The 19,656-nt window shown below is 37.1% G+C and overlaps 3 protein-coding genes across 8 annotated transcripts in view; 1 reads left to right on the top strand and 2 right to left on the bottom strand.

Moving 5' to 3' along the window:
• The window catches only part of EFL1 (elongation factor like GTPase 1), an 83,008-nt gene extending 79,221 nt beyond the window's left edge, over positions 1–3,787 (bottom strand). The window contains exons 1-5 of the mRNA XM_075100510.1: positions 3,726–3,787; positions 2,887–2,991; positions 2,164–2,231; positions 1,894–1,978; positions 524–657 (exon numbers count right to left, since the gene is read on the bottom strand). Coding sequence (XP_074956611.1) covers positions 524–657; positions 1,894–1,978; positions 2,164–2,231; positions 2,887–2,977 — 378 coding nt within the window. The 5' untranslated portion in view covers positions 2,978–2,991; positions 3,726–3,787. The remainder of the gene's footprint in view (positions 1–523; positions 658–1,893; positions 1,979–2,163; positions 2,232–2,886; positions 2,992–3,725) is intronic.
• SAXO2 (stabilizer of axonemal microtubules 2) lies at positions 3,295–17,837 on the top strand. Its single transcript, XM_075100513.1, has 4 exons — positions 3,295–3,942; positions 10,017–10,196; positions 11,434–11,636; positions 13,312–17,837. The coding sequence occupies exons 1-4, from the start codon at positions 3,608–3,610 to the stop codon at positions 14,292–14,294; spliced, it is 1,701 nt and encodes a 566-aa protein (XP_074956614.1). The 5' UTR covers positions 3,295–3,607; the 3' UTR covers positions 14,295–17,837.
• The window catches only part of ADAMTSL3 (ADAMTS like 3), a 193,334-nt gene continuing 191,341 nt past the window's right edge, over positions 17,664–19,656 (bottom strand). For all 6 annotated transcript variants that reach the window (XM_075100507.1, XM_075100506.1, XM_075100508.1 and 3 more), the window contains one exon: positions 17,664–19,629. In XM_075100507.1, the coding sequence (XP_074956608.1) occupies positions 19,520–19,629 (110 nt within the window). In that variant the 3' untranslated portion in view covers positions 17,664–19,519. The remainder of the gene's footprint in view (positions 19,630–19,656) is intronic.

Genomic DNA, 19,656 nt, shown 5'->3' with positions numbered 1-19,656 from the left:
AAAATTTAATTAAGCTTATAATAAAGGACAGGCTGACATTAAAACCAGAAATTTGACTCCCATAGTAGTGTTAGCTATTACAGAACTCCGCAGAACGGCAGAATTCCATGCCAAAAACACCCACAACACCACAAAAAAAAACCCTCTTTAGAAAAGTAAGCCATGAAAAAAAGCAATCTCAATGTTATTTTACATATTTTTTCAATACCCTAAAAGTACATGTAAAGATATTTTTCCTTTAAGACATTTATTTATTCTCTACACAAACATTCCATTACTTGAAAAATTGCATACTCACTGTTTCAACCCTACATCACTACACCCAGTCACCAGCATTACTCAGCTCTTCAGCACAGCTATGAAAGTAACTACCCTCTTTTATACCTCAATTACACCGTCTTTTATTAGAAGGTTTATGAAAATCCTTAAACCAGCTCATCTTTTATTTCTACATAATACACTTAAGATTGTGCTTACTGTGTCTTCTCTACCCTCTTTCTCTATTTAATATACTTTATTTCACCTGTGGACAGACTCCTTCAACAGCATCCACCACTATGATGCAACCATCACAGAGTCGGACAGCAGTAGATACTTCTGAAGAAAAATCCACGTGCCCTGGGGAGTCTATTAAATTAATCAGATACTCCTGATCACCTAGGATCAAATAATAAATTAATATTTCAGAACAGTTTTCAAAAATATTTATTTCAGCCACCTGTTAACACTGCTTAAGCTATTATTAATTTCTAAGGACCAACTCTGCAGCAGCCATTACCCTTAAGAAAAACTCCAATGGGACAGGAAGACCGTCAGCAGTATAACATCTAGTGGCTTGTGCCTAATTGGTTTTAATTTCATGCTTAATGCCGATCTCCACCTTTCAATGACCAACTGCCTTCGGAAAATTAAAAACAAAAACACACCAGCCAACCAAACAAGAAAAACCCTAACCCCGAACAGGCTTGTAGTAATATTAGAGTAATCACTAGCTAAAACACAATCAACGGCATTACAGGCTGCATTTAAAGATAAATCATGACAGACTGTCATAAAAATAAACCCTACATTTTTGATAAAATGCCTCATTTCAATCTTGTGATTTTTTTAAAAACAGACTTTTGACTCCATATTACTAAAATATCTTCATTATACCAATACAGGAAAAGTTTTCAGTATTTTCTACACTAATCCCAAAAAAAATTCTGTTTAGCAGAGACTTCAGTCAACTTGTGATGAATTCACTGCATTTCTCATCAGGCATAATCAAAATGAGATCAAATGACTTTCCTGTTTAAGAAGTTGTATTAGAGTCTAAATTTCAATACAACAGAAAGACAACAGACATAAAAGGTTCTAACCATTAAAAGTAACGCAGTTTCAGAGTTAATAAAGCAGCCGCAGTTTACAATACTTCGCTGGAAGAGCAATGATTTCAACTATTTTTTTATAATCATCTGTAATGGAAAGTCTAACGGCGGCTTTTCTGTTCATGCAGTTCTTTTAGTTATTCTTATATAAAGATAAGATTGTACAAAATCATTTTAAAATTTGCTGCTTTTTGAAAGAAGATCTTGCCTTTCAGTGACATTATTTCTAGAACTAAGATCAAAATATAAACATTTAGATCTAAAAGAAAAAGATAACGGCACTTTCATAATTGCTTCCACTCAGAAATACAATTGAAGACCGTTTTGCTAACCCTGAGAGGGAACTTAATTATCTTGGTTAATAGCTGAATACATGCCTAAGTCTTTGCAGAATCATGGCCTAACACTGAGAAACAGAAAAGGAAAAGTTGCACACAAAAAATGTCAACAGCAACAATGAAGAGGCAGGAAAATTAACAAAAACATATACTAAAGTTCATACTTGCCAGCATCAACAACTTACCTTTCACAAAGTGCAATGAAATTGCACTAGATTTCATGGTTATTCCTCGGATCTGTTCGTCTTCTCTACTGTCTAGGTATCTCAGCTGGGTACAAAAACAAAAGAGGTGATAAATCTCTAGAATTACCTTCACAAGTTACTTATCAACTATCAAAGAGTATGACTGTGAGAAAATGAGGTTTAGCAAGACTAGGAAGAGAATTTCCTTAATCATCACTGGTTTACAATCCCAGCACACACACACCAGAATTTTGTTAAAAACGACAGTACCTTTCCTGCCAAGCGGCTAGAGATTATTCCATTGCTAGATATTAGACAATCAGCTAGAGTAGTTTTGCCTGAAAAGAAAAATAAAGCACTTTGTTTAAGTTAATACAGACAGTAGAAGATGCGACAATATTATAAATGCTGATAACATCTAGAGTTCTGAGATATCAACATTAATAAAGGCTTTAAAATGCCACGAAAGGATAAACTAACTTTAAAAAAATAAATCCATTTATTCAACTTCACCCATTAGGTACACACAAATTTATTTTTCAAGAGTGGATGCAATGTCTGTCATGACCAGAAAAGCAGACAAAATAACAAACAGTACATCAGAACCTCAATATATCATGCAATTAGTCCAAAGATTTGTGTCTTAAAAGAAGCATTTATTATTTCCACCTAACTTCTTCCTTTAAACATAGAAATACAACAGCCTACCTCACACATGTATATATTTCATTCACACCAACATTCAGTTTCAACTATTCCAAATTATTATAGCATAAGGCTCTCTTAAATTCTAAAAGATAAATTGCATCAGGGCAAAAGAAACATGCATAAAGCAAACTTACTTCTCAGAATCAGGATTAAGACAGTTTAAAGCTAAATCTGTGAAAACCTATTGCTTTAAAACAGCGACCAAAATATTTTACCATCATTCAAACTAACACACCCCCAAGTTTTCCTCACAAGGCTTCTGTCAGTTGCAAGCACATGTCTTACCATGATCCACGTGGGCCAATATACAGATATTCCTAATTCCAGAAGTCTTCTTCTGGAGGCCGACCATCTTTTCCACACTTGTGAGGACCATGGTTAGCCAGTTCTCTGAACGGAGGAAAGTATTTTATTTAGGAGACAACTTAAGAAACAGCTGTTGGTTGGTTTGGGTTTTTTTTTTGTTTGTTTGGTTGGGGGTTTTTTTTGGGGGGGGAGGTGGGTGGGTGTTCGGTTTTTTTTCTTAATTACAGAAATTGTGACTAGAGCTACTCATCAGGGAAACCTCCCCTGGCACGTGGAGCGCATCACGTTCCTCAGACACAACTGGTACTACGGGTCAGACACCAGACACTTAAACACGGCGTTTCTACATTTTACAAGAACCGGCGTTTTGGGTTCTTGGTCAGTTTTTCGTCATGTACCACCACTGAGCCGCCTCGGCTCTGCGGTCCCGAAGGTGCCCCGGAGAGCCACAACCTCACTGCTCCGGCCTGGCCCGTCCCGCTCCCCGTTCCTCCTTCCCCTCCCGCCCCTTCGAGCGGGCGCCACCGGCAGCCGCAGCCCCCGGGGCTGCTCCCGGCCTTCCAACGCCACGGCTCCGCACGGCCGTCCCAGGGACTACCGCTGCAAAGGGGGCCGCAGAACCCCGCCCTCGTTTACACGCTTCCACGCCGAGGACTGCCGCCACGGCGCGAGAGGCGCCCGCAGGGCCGGGACTGAGGAGATGAGGGGGGGAGGCCTCGCCCGCCCGGCCCACACGCGCAGCCGGTCCCGCACCCCGCTTCTGCCCGAGCCCCCCCGCCGCCAAACGACCCCCCCGCGGCGGGGGAGCGAACCCTCACCTCCGCTCCCACCCGGCGCCGCGCCGCCCGCACCCGGAAGCCCGCGCCCGTTCCTCCGCCCCATCCCCGTACGTGACGGCGGACGGAAGCCGGCGGGGGCCGCTCACCGTGAGGACGCCGCCGTTGCTACGCGACGGAGCGCTTCCGTCGCTACCCCGGCGGAGAGGCGCCTGAGCATGGGGCCGCCTCGGTGCCTGTGTGAGATCTGTACCTGCGGGTAAGCAGGGGCCCCGCCGGTCGCCACCGGCTTCGGGGAGCGGGGGGAGGCTTGGGGTCCCCGGGAGGGTTCCCCCCAGGGGAGTGGCGGCGGCTCCCCCTCAGGACCCCGCACCCTCCCACCGCCACCCCCATCTTGTATCCCTCCTCATCCACCCCCTGGGGGGCTGCTCGGGGACCCCCGTCGCTGGTCGCGGCTAATGTTTTTAGCAGGGGGAAAGCAGAAAGTGGGTAACATTTCCATTTCAACAGTTTCTGGCTTCACTTTTTTCTAAAAGGGATCTCAGTAAATGGAAGTAATATGTTTATGTTTACATAACATATGTTTATGTTACATAGTGGGGAAAACATATCTTAAATGTATTATAACAGAAATGAATGGGCGCAGTCTTTCAAAGGCACCTAGACTAAACCTCAGAATCAGGCTTCTCCCTGAAACAGGGCGAACTCAGCTCTGTGGAGAGAGGGACTGCTCCACAGGAACCCTCAGAAGAGTTGTGGCTGAATCAACCTTGACAGAAACCTGTGCAAGCACTACAGCCTTTAAAACAGATTTAACATATCTGCCTTTCTAACATCACCTCCGGTAATGCTCTGCACTATGAAGGGAAGCCCCGCTATGTCTTTATATTCAAAGATCCCATATGGAGACACACAGTTCATCATTGTCCTGGGTCTCTTTGGCCCAGGGAGGCTGGTATAAGATGGTACAGCAGGCAAGTTTTTGTTTAAAATTACTATTACAGATCTATAAGCAATATTATCAATGCCATAGGTAAAAAAATTTACAAGTTGGTTTTCGCAAAATCATGAGGGATTTAAACCTTGCAGAATTTACATATATATTTATAGCTTTAGAGTCAGTATGGTTAATATTTTCGATTTCTTCTCTGTCTACTTAAAAAACAAAAACAAACAACAAAAAAAGGAAAAACCAAATGAAACAAACAAAAAAACCCAGAAAAATAAATAATCATTCTAGGATTCACATCCTCAGATTCAAAGATTCAGTCTTTAATATTAAAAAAGAAATCCAACGGCTACATACAAGGAGAGTCATTGTAAGATCGCAAGAGTGTGATCACTGGCTGTTGGAAGCACAGGACCAACACTACAGCTGCAAAGCGCACCATGAACTACAGCTTTCATTTTGAGGTTTGTATAGCAGAAGCACTCCTTATGTGTTTCTGTATGGGAATTCTGTCTACCTGTTCATCAGCTACTTTTTTTCTTTGATCTGTAGACAGAGATGGAGACAGGCAGCGTGTAAGGTTTCTCATGTACTTTTGGCCAAGACTGTGGGTGTAGTTTGCCCTGTAAATTTGGTTTCGAAAGTCCTAGATTAATGAAGAGTTGGAACACATAGTTTTCATGATGAGATATCAAATCTGGCTCAGGCTCAAGCATAAAGATGCTGAGAGAACAATCTGACAGCAAAAAAACAGGTTTAACTCAACTGAAAATTCTCAATTCAAAACCAGGTTTAACTCAACTGAAAATTCTCAATTCAAAACACCAGCTTATTAATATGAATAATTGAAAAAAACATGCACAAAACTTATGGTTGAAAATAAATATCACTGAAGTTTTTACAGTCAATAAAATCTTAAGCCATTATTGGTTTAGACAGCACACTGTGTTTGCTTCAGTGTAGCTATAGTGTTTCTGTTTTTAGGGGAAGACTGGTTGCTTGGCAGTGTTACCTGGACATCGCAATACATAGATATCTTAGAACAGATTTCAAAGTGAAGAAAGAGATCTAATATTTTGTAGAAGTTATAATTTAGCTATTTGCAGGAAATTTTGTGGGGATATAATTACTGTTTAACTCTAAGTAATAAAATAGAAGGAAACAATCTTTCTTAGCTGTTCACAGAAGAAAAAAAACTCAGAAAAGTTTTACTAGTTTTTTACAAATACAGGGAAGGAAAGTCAGTAAAACAGAACTTTATTCTGTTTTCTTTTTACAGGGAAGTGGAAAAAGCCTCCAAAGTTCCAGAATGACCTTTTTTAAATTGTGACATACATAATGCACTCATTAAAGGCTGACATCTGAGTGCTAGTGTTCATACTTAGGGGTTGCAGTCCTGGGCTCTTAATCAAATACTTGTAACAAGATCTTTAAGAATATTTTGAATAGATTCCTGCTTATTAGACTGAATCACTTTCTGTGCCTATTAGGTGATCTTTTTGAAAATCAACAAATAATTGTAATGCCAAAACCACCAGAAGCATACCCAGTGCTGAGCATGCTCAAAGATCAATTTGCAAAACAGGTCCAATGCTGGCGACCTTCTCAGGTTTTAATAACTGACATAACTTCTTGCCTTTTGAGCTTAAGACTTCAAGACTTTTGTAGTAGCATAAGATGCTACCAAGGTGGTATGATGATCATTTTCAAGCTGCTATGGTAGAGATGTAAGTTTAGTTGGAGGTTTGGTGTTTTTTTTAATAACCACAAAAATGTTCACAACAGTGCATTCTGCAGAGTAATGCCTGGATTCTGTATTGTTTCCTAAGATATTCCAGATCCATTTCTTATTTTAGAAGTAGTGTATTTTTAATGTGAAGAAACTATGAACTAGTCTTACTTGGGATTGATCCATAAAGAGAATTAAATATTTTACATTTTCTTACTTCCCGTAGGTTCCAAATGTGTTAATACAGGAGAAAATTACCCCCTGCTAGCAAGTACAGTCAGGCTTCAGATCACTGGCTCAATAGAAATGTCTAACAGCAAATACAGGATGTTAAATCTGGCCTCCAAAGGAAGAATAAAGCCTCTGAGGCAGATGAACGCTCTGTACTCAAGAGTAGTATTCATCACCATAAATCACAGAATCACAGCATGCAGAAGCATAGAAGTTCAGTTTTGAGGTATAAAAATAAAGTACTGCTTCTTCTCAGTCCTTTCCCCATTTATTGCACTTTTGTTATCATTATCAAATAAATCTAGATTCCCGAATAAATGTAAGTTAAGACGAAAAAGGGTGATTTCTCTAAAATATGGGATATTTAAGACTTCATACTGACCACGTGTAAATACACGCAAACCCAATAAAAGCTACTAGGTCTCCTGTTAACACTAGGAAAGCAGGTGACTCAAAAATACAGAGTCCATACTTTACTTCTGTCTTTCAGACCAGAGCATGTGCACAGGCAGTTAAAAAAACCCAACGACTTTGAGGGTTTTGGTTCTAAAATGAGTTCTTTATGATGATAATCATTCAATTTTCCTTATTATTAGTGTAGTTCTCTGACAGCAAAATACTTTGTGGGAAATTTTAACAGTCTTGATAGCACTTTATAAAAATGAACTGTATGGATGCCAGATCCTAAATAAGTGAAATTCAGCATCATTCTGTTAAAATAATCAGAGCAACAGCATTTGGCAGTAAAGAGTCCGTACACTGTCATTTTTATTTAGCTAAGATTCTGTTCAGACCTTATGCAAGACACAAGATGGTTAGTCTGCCTGAAAGAAGGGAAAGAATAATAATCCATCAAAGCAGGCATCAGGCAGTCATAGGGGAGGGCATATTCTCACCAAATTCATTTGAATTATCAGTAACTCTCGGGTTGAAGTTTACTACAAATAACAAGTTTAAAATAATCAGGGACTCAAGAAGTTCTGTCCAAATTGTAAGCAACATGTTTCATCTTTCAGAGCTGTAATTTGTCTTCTCTGATTAATTATTATTAGCATTTTCTCTCTAAAGAGCTGTGATTCCCTATGTAATCAGTTTTATCTAAATGAAAACTTTGGTTTAGCTGTTGGGCAACATCCAAAAGTAGATTTACAGGTTAACGAAAAAACCCTATTCTCTTCTCCAAGTCAAATTCACATTTATATTAAGGTGATTTTGCATTGCCTTTTAGGCGCACCGGAAGTTCTTTCACAGCACAGAGTAGGATGTAGGATCTTCCTGAACAGTCTCCTCTGAATCCAAGTAGTTTTGTGCATAGTTAGAGGCTGTTCAGAATTATTTCATGTGCTAGAAATGACTGGGATCAAGGACATTTTTGATTTAGCAATTAATTCTAATGAAATTACAAAAGCTTCTTTCCTTGGAGAGATACATTAGATTACTTTCATCTCTGTGTTGAATCTACCAAGAACTACAGGGTCACTCTGCAAATAATTATTTTTCTAGTATCTGATTGTAGCATGACCATTCAGCAGTATGGGGGATATACTGACAATATTGCTTAGAAAATAGTGAGAGGTAAGTCTTTAAAGACTGATGATGCCAGAACAGAGCATGCATTTTGTTTGGTGATTGGTCTTCTGGACCAGCTTATGGCAAATTGAAGAGTGTCACAATGAAGTTTTTGTAGACAAATATTGTTTGTTTCAAACTCCTTTGAATTGTATGCCTAAAATATGTGAACATTATAATATGATACCCTATATTTCAACACATATGTTCAATGGTTGTAGTTTCTCTTTAGCTGTTACTTTTAGACCTACATAACACAGCATATGCTATTTATACTTACTGAAAAAAAAAATTACTAAGGTAGTAACTGAGTTTAATGAAAAATGTAGTGGCAGGCAAGCACCATGCTGAGAAACAGCCCACACTCACCTCCTTGTTTTCCTACCTTTCCTGTTCTTTCCCTCTTCTTCCTTTCCCTGCTATGTTCTGAATAAGTCCCTCAATTGTTACTTGACTGGCTGTTGACTTGATTGAAAAGGAGTAAGCACCTGAGGCTTTGAAAGGATCTGGCTTCCTAGACAGGGCTACTTCATTTCTCATTTATTGAGCTACTGAGCTGGCAAAGTCAGGCAACCCAAACTAATACCAGCTTTAGGGATCTCCAGTTCCAGATAGCTTCTTTTAGTGGTTTTTTCGTTTCACTTTTCCCAGCAGGAGTCCTTCGTGTCTGTTTCTGTATTCTATTTTACCTTGCTTTATTTTTTTTTTCCTTCTTGGTTTTCTTCTAGTGCTAGCTAAATTTCTCTGCAGACCTTTGAACTATTCCTTGGGTATCCACCTTCCTGAAACTTGATTTACACCCAGTAAGAGGTGTACACTTTTACTCTTCCTGTTCTTTAGTTATTTTTAGTTTTCATGTACAGAATGTTACAATACTTATTTATCTAAAAAAATATTTCTTGTTATTTCCCTTTGCTTATATCTGAACCAGTATTGCAAGTTGTCAGCCACAAGTAGGAGGAACATCTTTCATTATATATCTCCTTAAGGGAGAGATTAAATAATAATCATGTCAGGTAAAATAAAATTTTAAAACTATGCTTGAAACAAACTACCAGAGACAGGTGTGTTATGTAAATTAGAATGAACATAAGATTTTTCAAAGCAATACAGAAAATAATGTGTACATTTTAATTTCATGCATAATTTACACAGAACAACAAGGTATAACTAATAAATGAAGTAATGATATACCTCTTAGCACCTTCTAACACAATGATGTCATTAAAACAGGCATCAATAACAAGCAGGTGTAATTGAAAAAACCTGTTAAGAAAAAAAGGTTGTCATTACTTCTAAACAAACATAGGTTTTGGACAGAGGATTTAGTCAGTCTGTGAAAAAAAGGGTTGAAAAGTCAGAAATGACCTGCAGAGCACCAGAAGTGCAGTTGAGATTTCACACCACTAAAATTCTAATCAAAAAGGGTTAATCAAGAGTTGTGCTTAAAATAGGTAAGCAGATGCACAGAAATGAAGACAAGTGATGAGGGAAAACGGTAAAAAAAGAGGCAATATGTGAGGGGAAATGAAGCAAATAAGACCAGTAGTATCATTAAAGTTAAAAAAAGAGAGGAAAGTGCATCTTGGTGGTAGCATCATTTAGAGGACTGAGGTCAACTCTATCCATCCTCGCATACTGATACTGTTTATTACTGTATTAGTATCCTGTGCTTCGGGACCTATGCCATCAGCACAATATTTTGTGGTTTTGTCACTCAGAAAAGATTTTAAACACAAGCTACTGACATTGTTCAATCTTCCCCATTTGTTATTCGCTCCCAATAGATAGGGCATGGGTTTTTCCCCTTAAATGAAACTATTCAAAATGATCTCATCTGATGTGTTTTACCCAGGCGCCATCGCTGCCCTCATAAACCCACAAGGATTTATGATAATGGACAACAGCCGTGCCTCACAACAGAGTATGTGGAAAAATATCCCAAGTATAGCAACATCTCTCCTCCCCGGAGCCTTAAGCCGAAACAAGAGTACCAACTGCATCGTGGGAAAATGGAAGGAATTACAACATTTAAGTAAACATTTTGAAGCAATGTGTTTTACAATGAGTCTGTAAAGTTTCTCATACTTTGTCATTTAAGGGGGGACTGAACATTGTATTGCAATCATTTTCAAAATGCAATCATTGCATCCTTTACACTTTTAGCGTATTTAAAAGTATAAATTTTGAGTGTAGAACTACAGTTACCACAAAAAGGTCATAAAAAGTAGCGAAACACACATAGAAAACATGCAAGCATGCAAAAGATTTGCATTCTTTACAACATCCTTTAACCTAAAGATAATCTAAAATTTTTGTCCTTTTTTTCAGCCTGGTTTGGAAATCTAGGTGTCATTGAGCCTGAAAAAACTGGCAAGCTAGGGAACTTTCTGTAATACGTGTGGAATCTGAGATAGTGGGAAAATGGAACCTTATGAAAAAGGAATAGAGGTTGTTTTTTTTTTATTCACACAGTTCTAAATTATTAGGAGTTTGAAGAAAGCCAACTGTAAAAGGGTTCAGTAGGTCTGTCCTGTCAGTGCACAGACTCCGATGTTAAGCTTACAAAATTAAAGAGCACCTTTCAAAGGGTTAGAAAAAGACATCACTCTTTCTTTATTAATAATGTGATAGGAGCATAAACCTTTATTTTTCCATTATTGTTTTCCTTTTAAGGGTAACAGGTGAAAATTCTTTATTTGTTTATAAAAAAAAACAGAAAGGACATACATAGAAAGGCCAAATGCCCTTCTGCAAGATTGATCGTGTACTGCATATACTGTTCAAACAGCTACATGTATAATATGCACCCTTTTGATGTAACGTGCCCATTAAAACATGGTGAAATGCTGTTTGTGATTATATTCCATTCTCCTCATGCAATTAGTAAATGCTGCCACTTGTAGGAGTTTGATCTTTGCTCTGCTTCTGCTTTCTTGGTCATTTCTTTGTAAGGTTACAGCAACTTTCTCTCATCTCTTTTCAGACGTCTTAAAGAATATTTTTAAACTGGGAATGAGACTCAGAGCATTGAAAAAGTTGCTTTACCATCTACTTTTGAATAGAGGCTATATCATGCATCAGAGACCCTAGATTTATGTACTATGGTTTTCTTTCCCCCTTGCTATCCCTCTAACATATGGCATCAGATTGGTTTTTCAGAGTAAACATTATAAGTCATTGTTTTTCCATATAATGAAAAAATGAGAAAGGTGACTTCATCAGAAAAAAAAAAAGTTTTTTAACCAGTGTTTCCTTTTTCTCCAATTCAGATCTGATTATTTACCATATGATGTTGTGAAGCGGCCTTTTCGGGTACAAGAAGAACATAAACCAAAGATGGGAGAGATAGAACTGGGAACCACATACCAGAAAGATTATAATGCTTATAAAATACAACCAGTGACATTAGTAAGACCTCTAGAGAGAAAACACATTACAGGAGGAAAATTGGATACCGTACCAACCTATCAAGGTAATAATATATGCTGCCTTTAGAAAGAGAAATAACCAAGATGAAGGTAGTATTTTGACTTATCTATATCAGAAACAGGATTTCTTAGTCTGAGCCAGAGAGTAAGACATAATAGAAAGCAGGTGATAATGCCTTAAGATGTTCAGCACGCCAGTTGTTTAGAGGTGACATTTATTGATTCTAAACAAAAAGCCTTCTCTAAGGTTTTCTTGGCTAGAAGGAGAGAAATTCTAACATACACTTGGTTAGGCTATCTCAGGCAAAAGTTGGTTGCAATTAAAGTGCCAATATATCTTTCAGATATTTTTAGCTTATGTAACACATGTTTTTCCCCAGTGTAGGTCAAAAGTTTATTTTAGATTTCTATCTCGTGTACCGTATAGCTTGCATGTCATCCTAGTAATGATCTGGTTTGACACAAATTATTCTATTACAACGGTCAGCACAAAAGCACTAAATCTTTTAAGTCATTCTGGGCAGTGACCTTGATATACTTTATACAAGTAGAAAATTTTACACATAAAATGTGTTACTGAATTTGTTACACGTGCTTCATTGCAGCCCCAGTTAATAGCAACTAAAAATAAATTATGAGATATGATCTACTAGAGTGCCAGGATGCAAATCAAGATGTTCCTGATTATGAGTGCCAGTGGTATGGAAAAGATGCTTGAGGTAACAAGAATCAGGTTTGTCTATTAAAACAGGAAGTTAGAATGCTTGGTGCAAAGTGAGCAGATGAGGGAGTGCAGTGACAGAAAGAATTGGAAGGATAACGTTTGGGAAAAAAGACTCTTGAGAAAAACCAGTTTTATTTCACTAGCTTCTTTAAGCTTAGGCCTATGCTAGCTGGAAATGCATTTATATAAATACATTCTATTTTTATTTATTAATTCTAAATTATAAGAAATGGAAATATTTCTGTTTAGCCTGCATGTAAGTAGTAAGCTAGCAAATAATGAATAATTTAGCCTAGTCTTAACATACATCTAAGACAGCATGCAACTGCTCCATTTAAAATGCATATTAGCAGTTCAACAGGGATTAAAGATCACGGAGTGAAAAAACAATGAAGCTGAAGTAAGTACGGTGATTGCAAGATAACAAATTGATTTCAGCTGCCTGTGAAGAAGTTTAGGCCAGACAGTAAGTTTTGTAACTATAGCAGAACAGTCTGCTCATTAAAAAAAAAAAAAACAGAAGCAAAGAAGAAAAAATCCCAACAAGCTTTAAGATGATGTAATGTTGGTAGGGAAATTATGAGAGAGAATTCTCCCAATCGGTAGCGAACATGACCCATTGACCTGTGAGGTTCCTTTCAGTCTTGTATATTTGCATAAACTACTAAGTAAAATGTAAGATACTGTATATAAAACCTGTATATGGCTATTTTCTGTATAGAACACACACTAAATATCTATATGCAACATTTTCTTTTTCCTTGGGGAAATACTCAAAAATATTCAAAATACACAATTTTTGTGTCTGTTTTTATCATACCAATAGCAGAAGACAGATTTGTCATATCACAGACACACAGATAACATTATCATTCTCACTTTCATCCATTTTCTTTGTTTTGCAAGATTTCATACCAGAAGAATTTGGCTTAATTTTAAAGGAATGGTCTTAAGTAATAACACTTGTATGGTGAAATTTTGTTTTTGCCTTAAAGATGACTATAGGTCATGGGAAGTTCAAAGAAGGGAACCTGGTAAGGTGGAGCATATATACCACCCACCTACAGAGAAGTTTGGAAATTCTACTACATTTCAAGATGACTTTGTTCCTAGGGAACTGAATCCCAGACAAAGTTTTAAACCTCCTTGTGTAGCCAAGCTTTCAGATGTGCCTTTTGATAGTACTACTAGCCATCGCACTTCTTATATTGCTCATCAACTGGCACCAAAATTTGTAAGACCAAAAGAAGAATACAAGCCAAACAACCAACCCTTCGAAGATCTCACAACACACCGGAATGATTTTAAAGGGCTACCTGTGCAACTTGTAAAAAGCTGCAAGCCTGAAAATGCAAAAGTTGGTTCCAGTGCTCCTTTTAATGGAGTCACTGAATTCCAGGATCGGTTTCAGCCGTGGCTGGTCTCCTTGCCAGAGGTCCGCAAAAGAGAAGAGTATGTTCCACCACCAGGCAACATGGATTTTAACTCCACGAGCCATCTTGATTATGTTAAGCATGAGATTTCTCCTGCTGTCCCCATAAGACCAGTTACTAATGGAAGAACCACCAATGCCCCTTTTCAAGGCAATACTACTACAAAGGAAGACTTTAAAGCCTGGGGCAGCTGTCGGCAAGAGATTACTAAGAAACAACAGGAAATTCCAAAACCCACGGGAAAATTTTATGATTTAACTACATTCAAATCTCATTACATTCCACATCACATCGTTCCAGCTCAAAGTTTCAAACCTGTACATGCTATAGTTCCTAATTCAGCTCCTTTTCAAGATGAAACTATGTATCGCACAGAATATACTCCAAAGAAACAAGAGACCTGCCCAGCAAATTATCCATCTCCTCCAGGTTATGTCTATGTTAACACAGATTCTCATGGCCACAAATTCTTCCGCCAGCTTACTTCAGAATTTTCCGAGTCAAATAGTAATCCTATTCCAAAGGAAGTAGCTGTTCTGTCTTAATACTTAAATGCAATATTTCAAGTACCCTGGTGAAATAATTGGAATCCTACTTATTTTTTCTTTAAATAATACTGAAAGCAATTTAAAGAATGCAAATTCTGATTTTAAAAGCATTTAAATTAATAGCTTGAAGAAAAGCAAAGCAAAACCAGAAGTTTATACAAGGCTAATAAAGATTTACCTAATTTTGTAGGAATAATGCATCTTACCTGGCATCTCTTCTTTTTTTGGTCATGAATTCTAGTTTCCATTACCTCACAGATTTCATTATGCTCCGTCTCAAGCATATGTATTGTACATTTAATTCCTTCATATTTTCTGCAAATCAACTTAGAGTATTTGCGAAATAGCAGGTATCTTTTGATCATAACTTCTTTTTCATAGTAAGCAAATAATGCTATAAGAATCTAATAATTAGGTCATCAGACCAGTTTTTCATCTAATCAGTACTTTGACTAATCTGATAAGATGATTTTTTTCTTTACATTCTGCTGTCCAAATCACAAGATAGCATCCCATGACACCTAGGCATTTCTAAAAACAGGTTTAGCTTTAGTCATCATTACTTTCCTTCCTTCAGTACTGAGGAGAATATAAAGGTCACACTGTAGTTTCTGATAGTAATTAACAAGAAGTGACCTTGCTCTTTTTCTGTACACATACTTGAAGTCACTCAGACATAAAAAGCAGGTCATTAGACTCTGTTTCCTAATTTCTCTGATAGTGCTTTTTCAGCCTTACTTCCAAAGGAAACAAAGCTGATGCAAAGCTTTGGAGACACTGACACACTAAATGCATGTCCTGCCCACCTGAGTAACTTTTAAACCCAGTGTGCAAATTCAATCACATTTCACAAAGAGATTTCATGGATGATTGTTTTTCAGGTTTCTAAGGTAGATGGTGATGAAGCAGAGAGAACCATGTTCAAAAACTTAACATCTATCCACCACATTTTTTGATCCTCCTATCTGATTTTTAAAGCTAAACAGCCTGTTATCACTGTCAAAGTTCACTGCAGAGGCAGTCTGAAGGGGAAAGAGGCAGAAAACTATAAAGGTGTATGTAGAGATAACAGAAAATAATGTAAAGTCAGTTAAAGAAATATCCACTGAGATGCAGAAATCGCTAGACAGCCTGGCTTCAGTCTGTCTGCTCTTCAAAGAATTACTTGTTACAAATACACAGAAAATGAAATTTTACAGAAATTGTACATGCAATGATTATGTGCTTCTGTATGAGATACCTAGTAGTTTCTCTAGGTACCTTTACCTGATTTGGGGAAATCTAGATTAACTGATTTCGGTCCTGTTATGTCCATGATTTAAGCAAGTTCCAATAAACAGTTTTATAATTAGCAGTATTATCATGTTCTATCACAGTACTGCAGTATGATTTTTTTTTTTCACTATTGCATATCTTGTACGCATTGGTGTAGGGCAGTCATTTGGGTTCTGAAGAATTATGTGCTTGTACCTCATAAACCAAATCACCAATAAAAGGGCTATATCAAAGATGGAAACATGTTGAAAGCAGGAACTGGATCAGATAAAAGGAAGAAAGCTGAACTGAATATATTAGCCGTGCATAAAAGCATTGCATGGGAGAGCTCCAGACATTATTACACCGTCAGTTACTTTCAGGTATTTTTTCGTTTTGTACTGTGTTCTTTGTGATATGACTTACTCTATTAATGAAACAACAATTCAATTAAACTTTTATCTCTGAAGATTATTCACGTCCCCATCTGGTAAAGACATATTTTGGATTGGGCATGAGCAAGGGCAACATAAAGCTGTGATATCGTAAAAGCAGGACAGGAAAACGTCTAGTTCATTGTCATCCTTCTGTACTGCAGAAGAAAACAAACTACAAATACCCTTTTCTTTATGAAACTTGAGTCACTCTCTGGCCACTACTGAGGAAACAAAGTCAAAACTTCGCACAGTTACACCCATCCAAGTCCTATCCTATACACAATCTTGGTACCTCATGAGAAGGTTACTGAACCTCCTAATATCCTCCAGCTCTCTTTTCTAGGGAGGAAGAAACCTCATTGAGAAATTAAATCTGAATCCATGAATTATGTGCGCCTGTGTGTTCTGGTGAAAATGGCTCTTCCCTGGGTCTGTGAGTGAGCCCAGATGCTTTTTGTAATTTTCACAGCTGGTTTTTTTTAGCTCTTAAGTCACTTTTCCCCCTCCCCATTAAGTTACAGAAAGTCATTTGCTGCCACCTACCAGCAGAGTACAAAAATTTTTGAGAGGAAGTGGAGAGCATATTATGATACATTTAACAGTTCCTCTGCAGATGTGTTTGAAGACTTTTTTTTAGGACAGAGGGGCATATTCTCCTTCATTTTGCCCTTAATATTTTCCCCCAAGTTTAATAGTGAAAGAGAGAAGCCTTTATTACATTACAGTTGAAAGAGCCACACCCTACTGATTGTGCTTCCAGGAAAAGCATCAAATGATATCATAAACCTTCAGACAGTATTCAATACTTGAGGTCAACTTTTTCATAAGCAACATATTATTGAAATGCAGGCAAAATGAACAGCAGGCTGGAAAACTAATATTTCTCAAAATAACAGCTGTTGAAAAAGCGGTTTATGATGTCATGCTAAACCAAGATGTAAAAGCAGAAAAGTTATTCGTGGATCCAATTGCTACTCTCAAAGTGCTTCTCGTGCACTATGCTACACAGCATGCTCCACAGAACTGCTGTACAGAATCTTTTCTTTAAAGACTGCACAGAAAGAAGTCATTGTTGACATAAAAGGAAAATTAAATAGACCCACACACCTTTGCCAACGGTACCATCTAGGATAACTCTGAAACCCACCATTTTATTACTAGACATGTAATTGCAGCTTAAGGCTTTTCTTGTTCATATTATTTATGACACTCTTCTTTCTAAAGACTATTACACATATTGGATATTCTGAAACAAGTTTTTTTTTTTTCACATAGCTATCCCCATCACCCACTAAATATGAAACATAGAGTTGTTCTGTTGGATCTAAATGAACTCTCTTGGTGCAGTTCAAGGCCTGGCAAAGAAATGTAACTTTATTCCACCTTTTTACAGAATCATGAGTCTAGATTTCAATGAGTCAGAGCTGAATTAGGTGGATTTTGGAAAATTCTCTTCCTCGCTTTTTCAGTCAGGTTACATCTATGTTGCCTCTTAATAGCAGTACAAAGCAGACTGTAACGAAGCTGATAATCTGTCTAAACTGTCAAAAATAGCTTATATCAAATGGCTTTGACAAAAATCCCAGAACTATGGACATAGTAGGTTGATTAAATAGTGCTTGGAATGAAAGCATAGCTACTATGAAAATCACGGTAATGAACAATTTCTGGGTAATCAGAGTGGTGAATAATCAAACTAGACTTTATTTCAGAAATATCAAAACTACATTTAAGAAAGCTAAATATTAGACATCTTCAGTTAATGGAAAAGTAATAAAATAATCTACAGAGGAATGTCATGCCAATTGCAATAACAAACATTTACAGCACTGCTTCTGTTTAGCATGCATACTTAACCAAAGACAAAATTAAAGCAACAGAAAAATGCTACTTGTTAAGAGTTGAAAACTTTAAATATAAAGGAAAAACATGAATAAGAAATTTTGGTAATAAGAAAAAATATATGTCCAAAATCTTTATTAAACACTGTACAAAACAAAATATTGCACTTTTAAATCAAACAATAAATATCTACAAAAGTATCTTACAAATGTTTTCTTTTAATTTAAAAAACTGCTTAAACAATCAAGACCCATTGGTGATTAAAAAGGTAATGATCAGGAATATCCTCTCCTTGCAGTCAGCCCTGGACGCAACAGTCCACATTAAACATTTCCTATACAGTAGTGCTAATCTAATTTTCAGTGATGCAAACCCATTGTGCAAGAATGCTGTATCTAAAACTGTTCTTACAGCATACCCACTAATTAGCATGTAATGTCGTTCAGTAATGTCACACAAGATCCAAGTCAATGCAAGCATTCAGGCCTCCAACATGTGCAGTAGTTTGGAAACTAAAAAAGAAAAAAACCTCATTATCTGCTGCCTCCTTTGGGGTTCTCTCAGCTTACAGCCCTAATGAGGCATAATCTGCAATATGGAAAATACTTTATCTGGGAATATCATAATTAGAATTTAACAACTTGCAAAAGACTCAAAGGGTTAATGGTCATGATGAAAAGTCATCTTAATGGAAAACTGCTCAAAATTGATTTCTTGTCTTTGTAATTAATAAATCTTCCTTGGACATTTTTCCCCATTAACGGGAAAAAATATTTATTCAAGACAGAAAATCTGACAGCCACATCTGGCCAGTTATTGGCTCCCCGTTTGATCTGATGTGCAAGAAAACAGCGCTCACAAATGTTTCATTCAGAGCTCTGACAAGGAAGCCTTGTGTCTAATTTCAAATCAGTACAAAACTCTAATCATGCCAGAACTTTGTGCTTCAGTGACTGGAGCAGAATAGAAACAATGGAAAATGACACCTCATTTATCCAAAACAGATCTATTGCTGTTTTGAAAATTGTACCAGCATCTACAATGTCTTTTACTGCATACACATAAATACAAGCACAAAAAATGAAATGTACTTCTGTGTATCCATCTGACAGCTAATGTCAGTAAAACACATCCTATGATATCGACCCTTAAGCTCAAGCTGCTTATGAAAATGAAGTTGCTGACGAAAATTTTACAGCTTAAAGCCACAGCTTTTATAAATTAAAAAATTGTGTTAAATAGGATAACATAATAAAAATAAAACCTAGGGGTCAATAGTTGGTGCATTCCAAAAATCTTCAAAGGATTCTGTGATGTTTTTCTTGTCCGTTAAGGACAGTAAGCACTACCTAGTGCTTTTAAATAATTTTTTTTTTCCCTGTTCAAATTATAATGTAATGGCCTGTAAAATTTTACAGATGATATGCCATGATATTATCTTCCTAATCCAGGCACAAAAATCTTTAAAACATTAAAAGTTCCATTGCAAGGAGTGGATAATAAAAGTTCCCAGAAAAAATACCCTGTCCAGCACATCAAACTGCAATACTGTTTTTTCATTAACCCCATGCTTCCATTTAACTGTTATGACTAATGTCTTATTTACAAGTATATGCTTTGAGCAGCCTAGTTTAATGGACCTCTCTTCTCCTCTCTTCACTGCAGCATCATGAACTTTCCATAGAAGGGTTACATTTCTTGACATGATTGACAACATCTTTGTTTGTAGATGTCTATCAAGCATAACTTTAGTTGCTTTACAAATGTACAGTAGTGAGTTGTATCCTTGCATTCGCCTTCTGGAAAATATATTTAGAGATTAAAAG

Source organism: Phalacrocorax aristotelis, chromosome 7 (genome assembly GCF_949628215.1).
Source record: "Phalacrocorax aristotelis chromosome 7, bGulAri2.1, whole genome shotgun sequence".
NCBI classification, from domain to species: Eukaryota; Metazoa; Chordata; class Aves; order Suliformes; family Phalacrocoracidae; genus Phalacrocorax; species Phalacrocorax aristotelis.
This window is presented reverse-complemented; position numbering and strand designations above follow the sequence as displayed.

Bases quoted from the DNA above. Each gene is read 5' to 3' on its own strand.
- SAXO2 (XM_075100513.1), top strand. From the start codon at position 3,608: ATGAGGGGGGGAGGCCTCGCCCGCCCGGCCCACACGCGCAGCCGGTCC. The intron at 10,197-11,433 runs GTAAACATTTTG...TCTCCAATTCAG, and splicing joins GAAGGAATTACAACATTTAA to ATCTGATTATTTACCATATG. The intron at 11,637-13,311 runs GTAATAATATAT...TTTGCCTTAAAG, and splicing joins TACCGTACCAACCTATCAAG to ATGACTATAGGTCATGGGAA.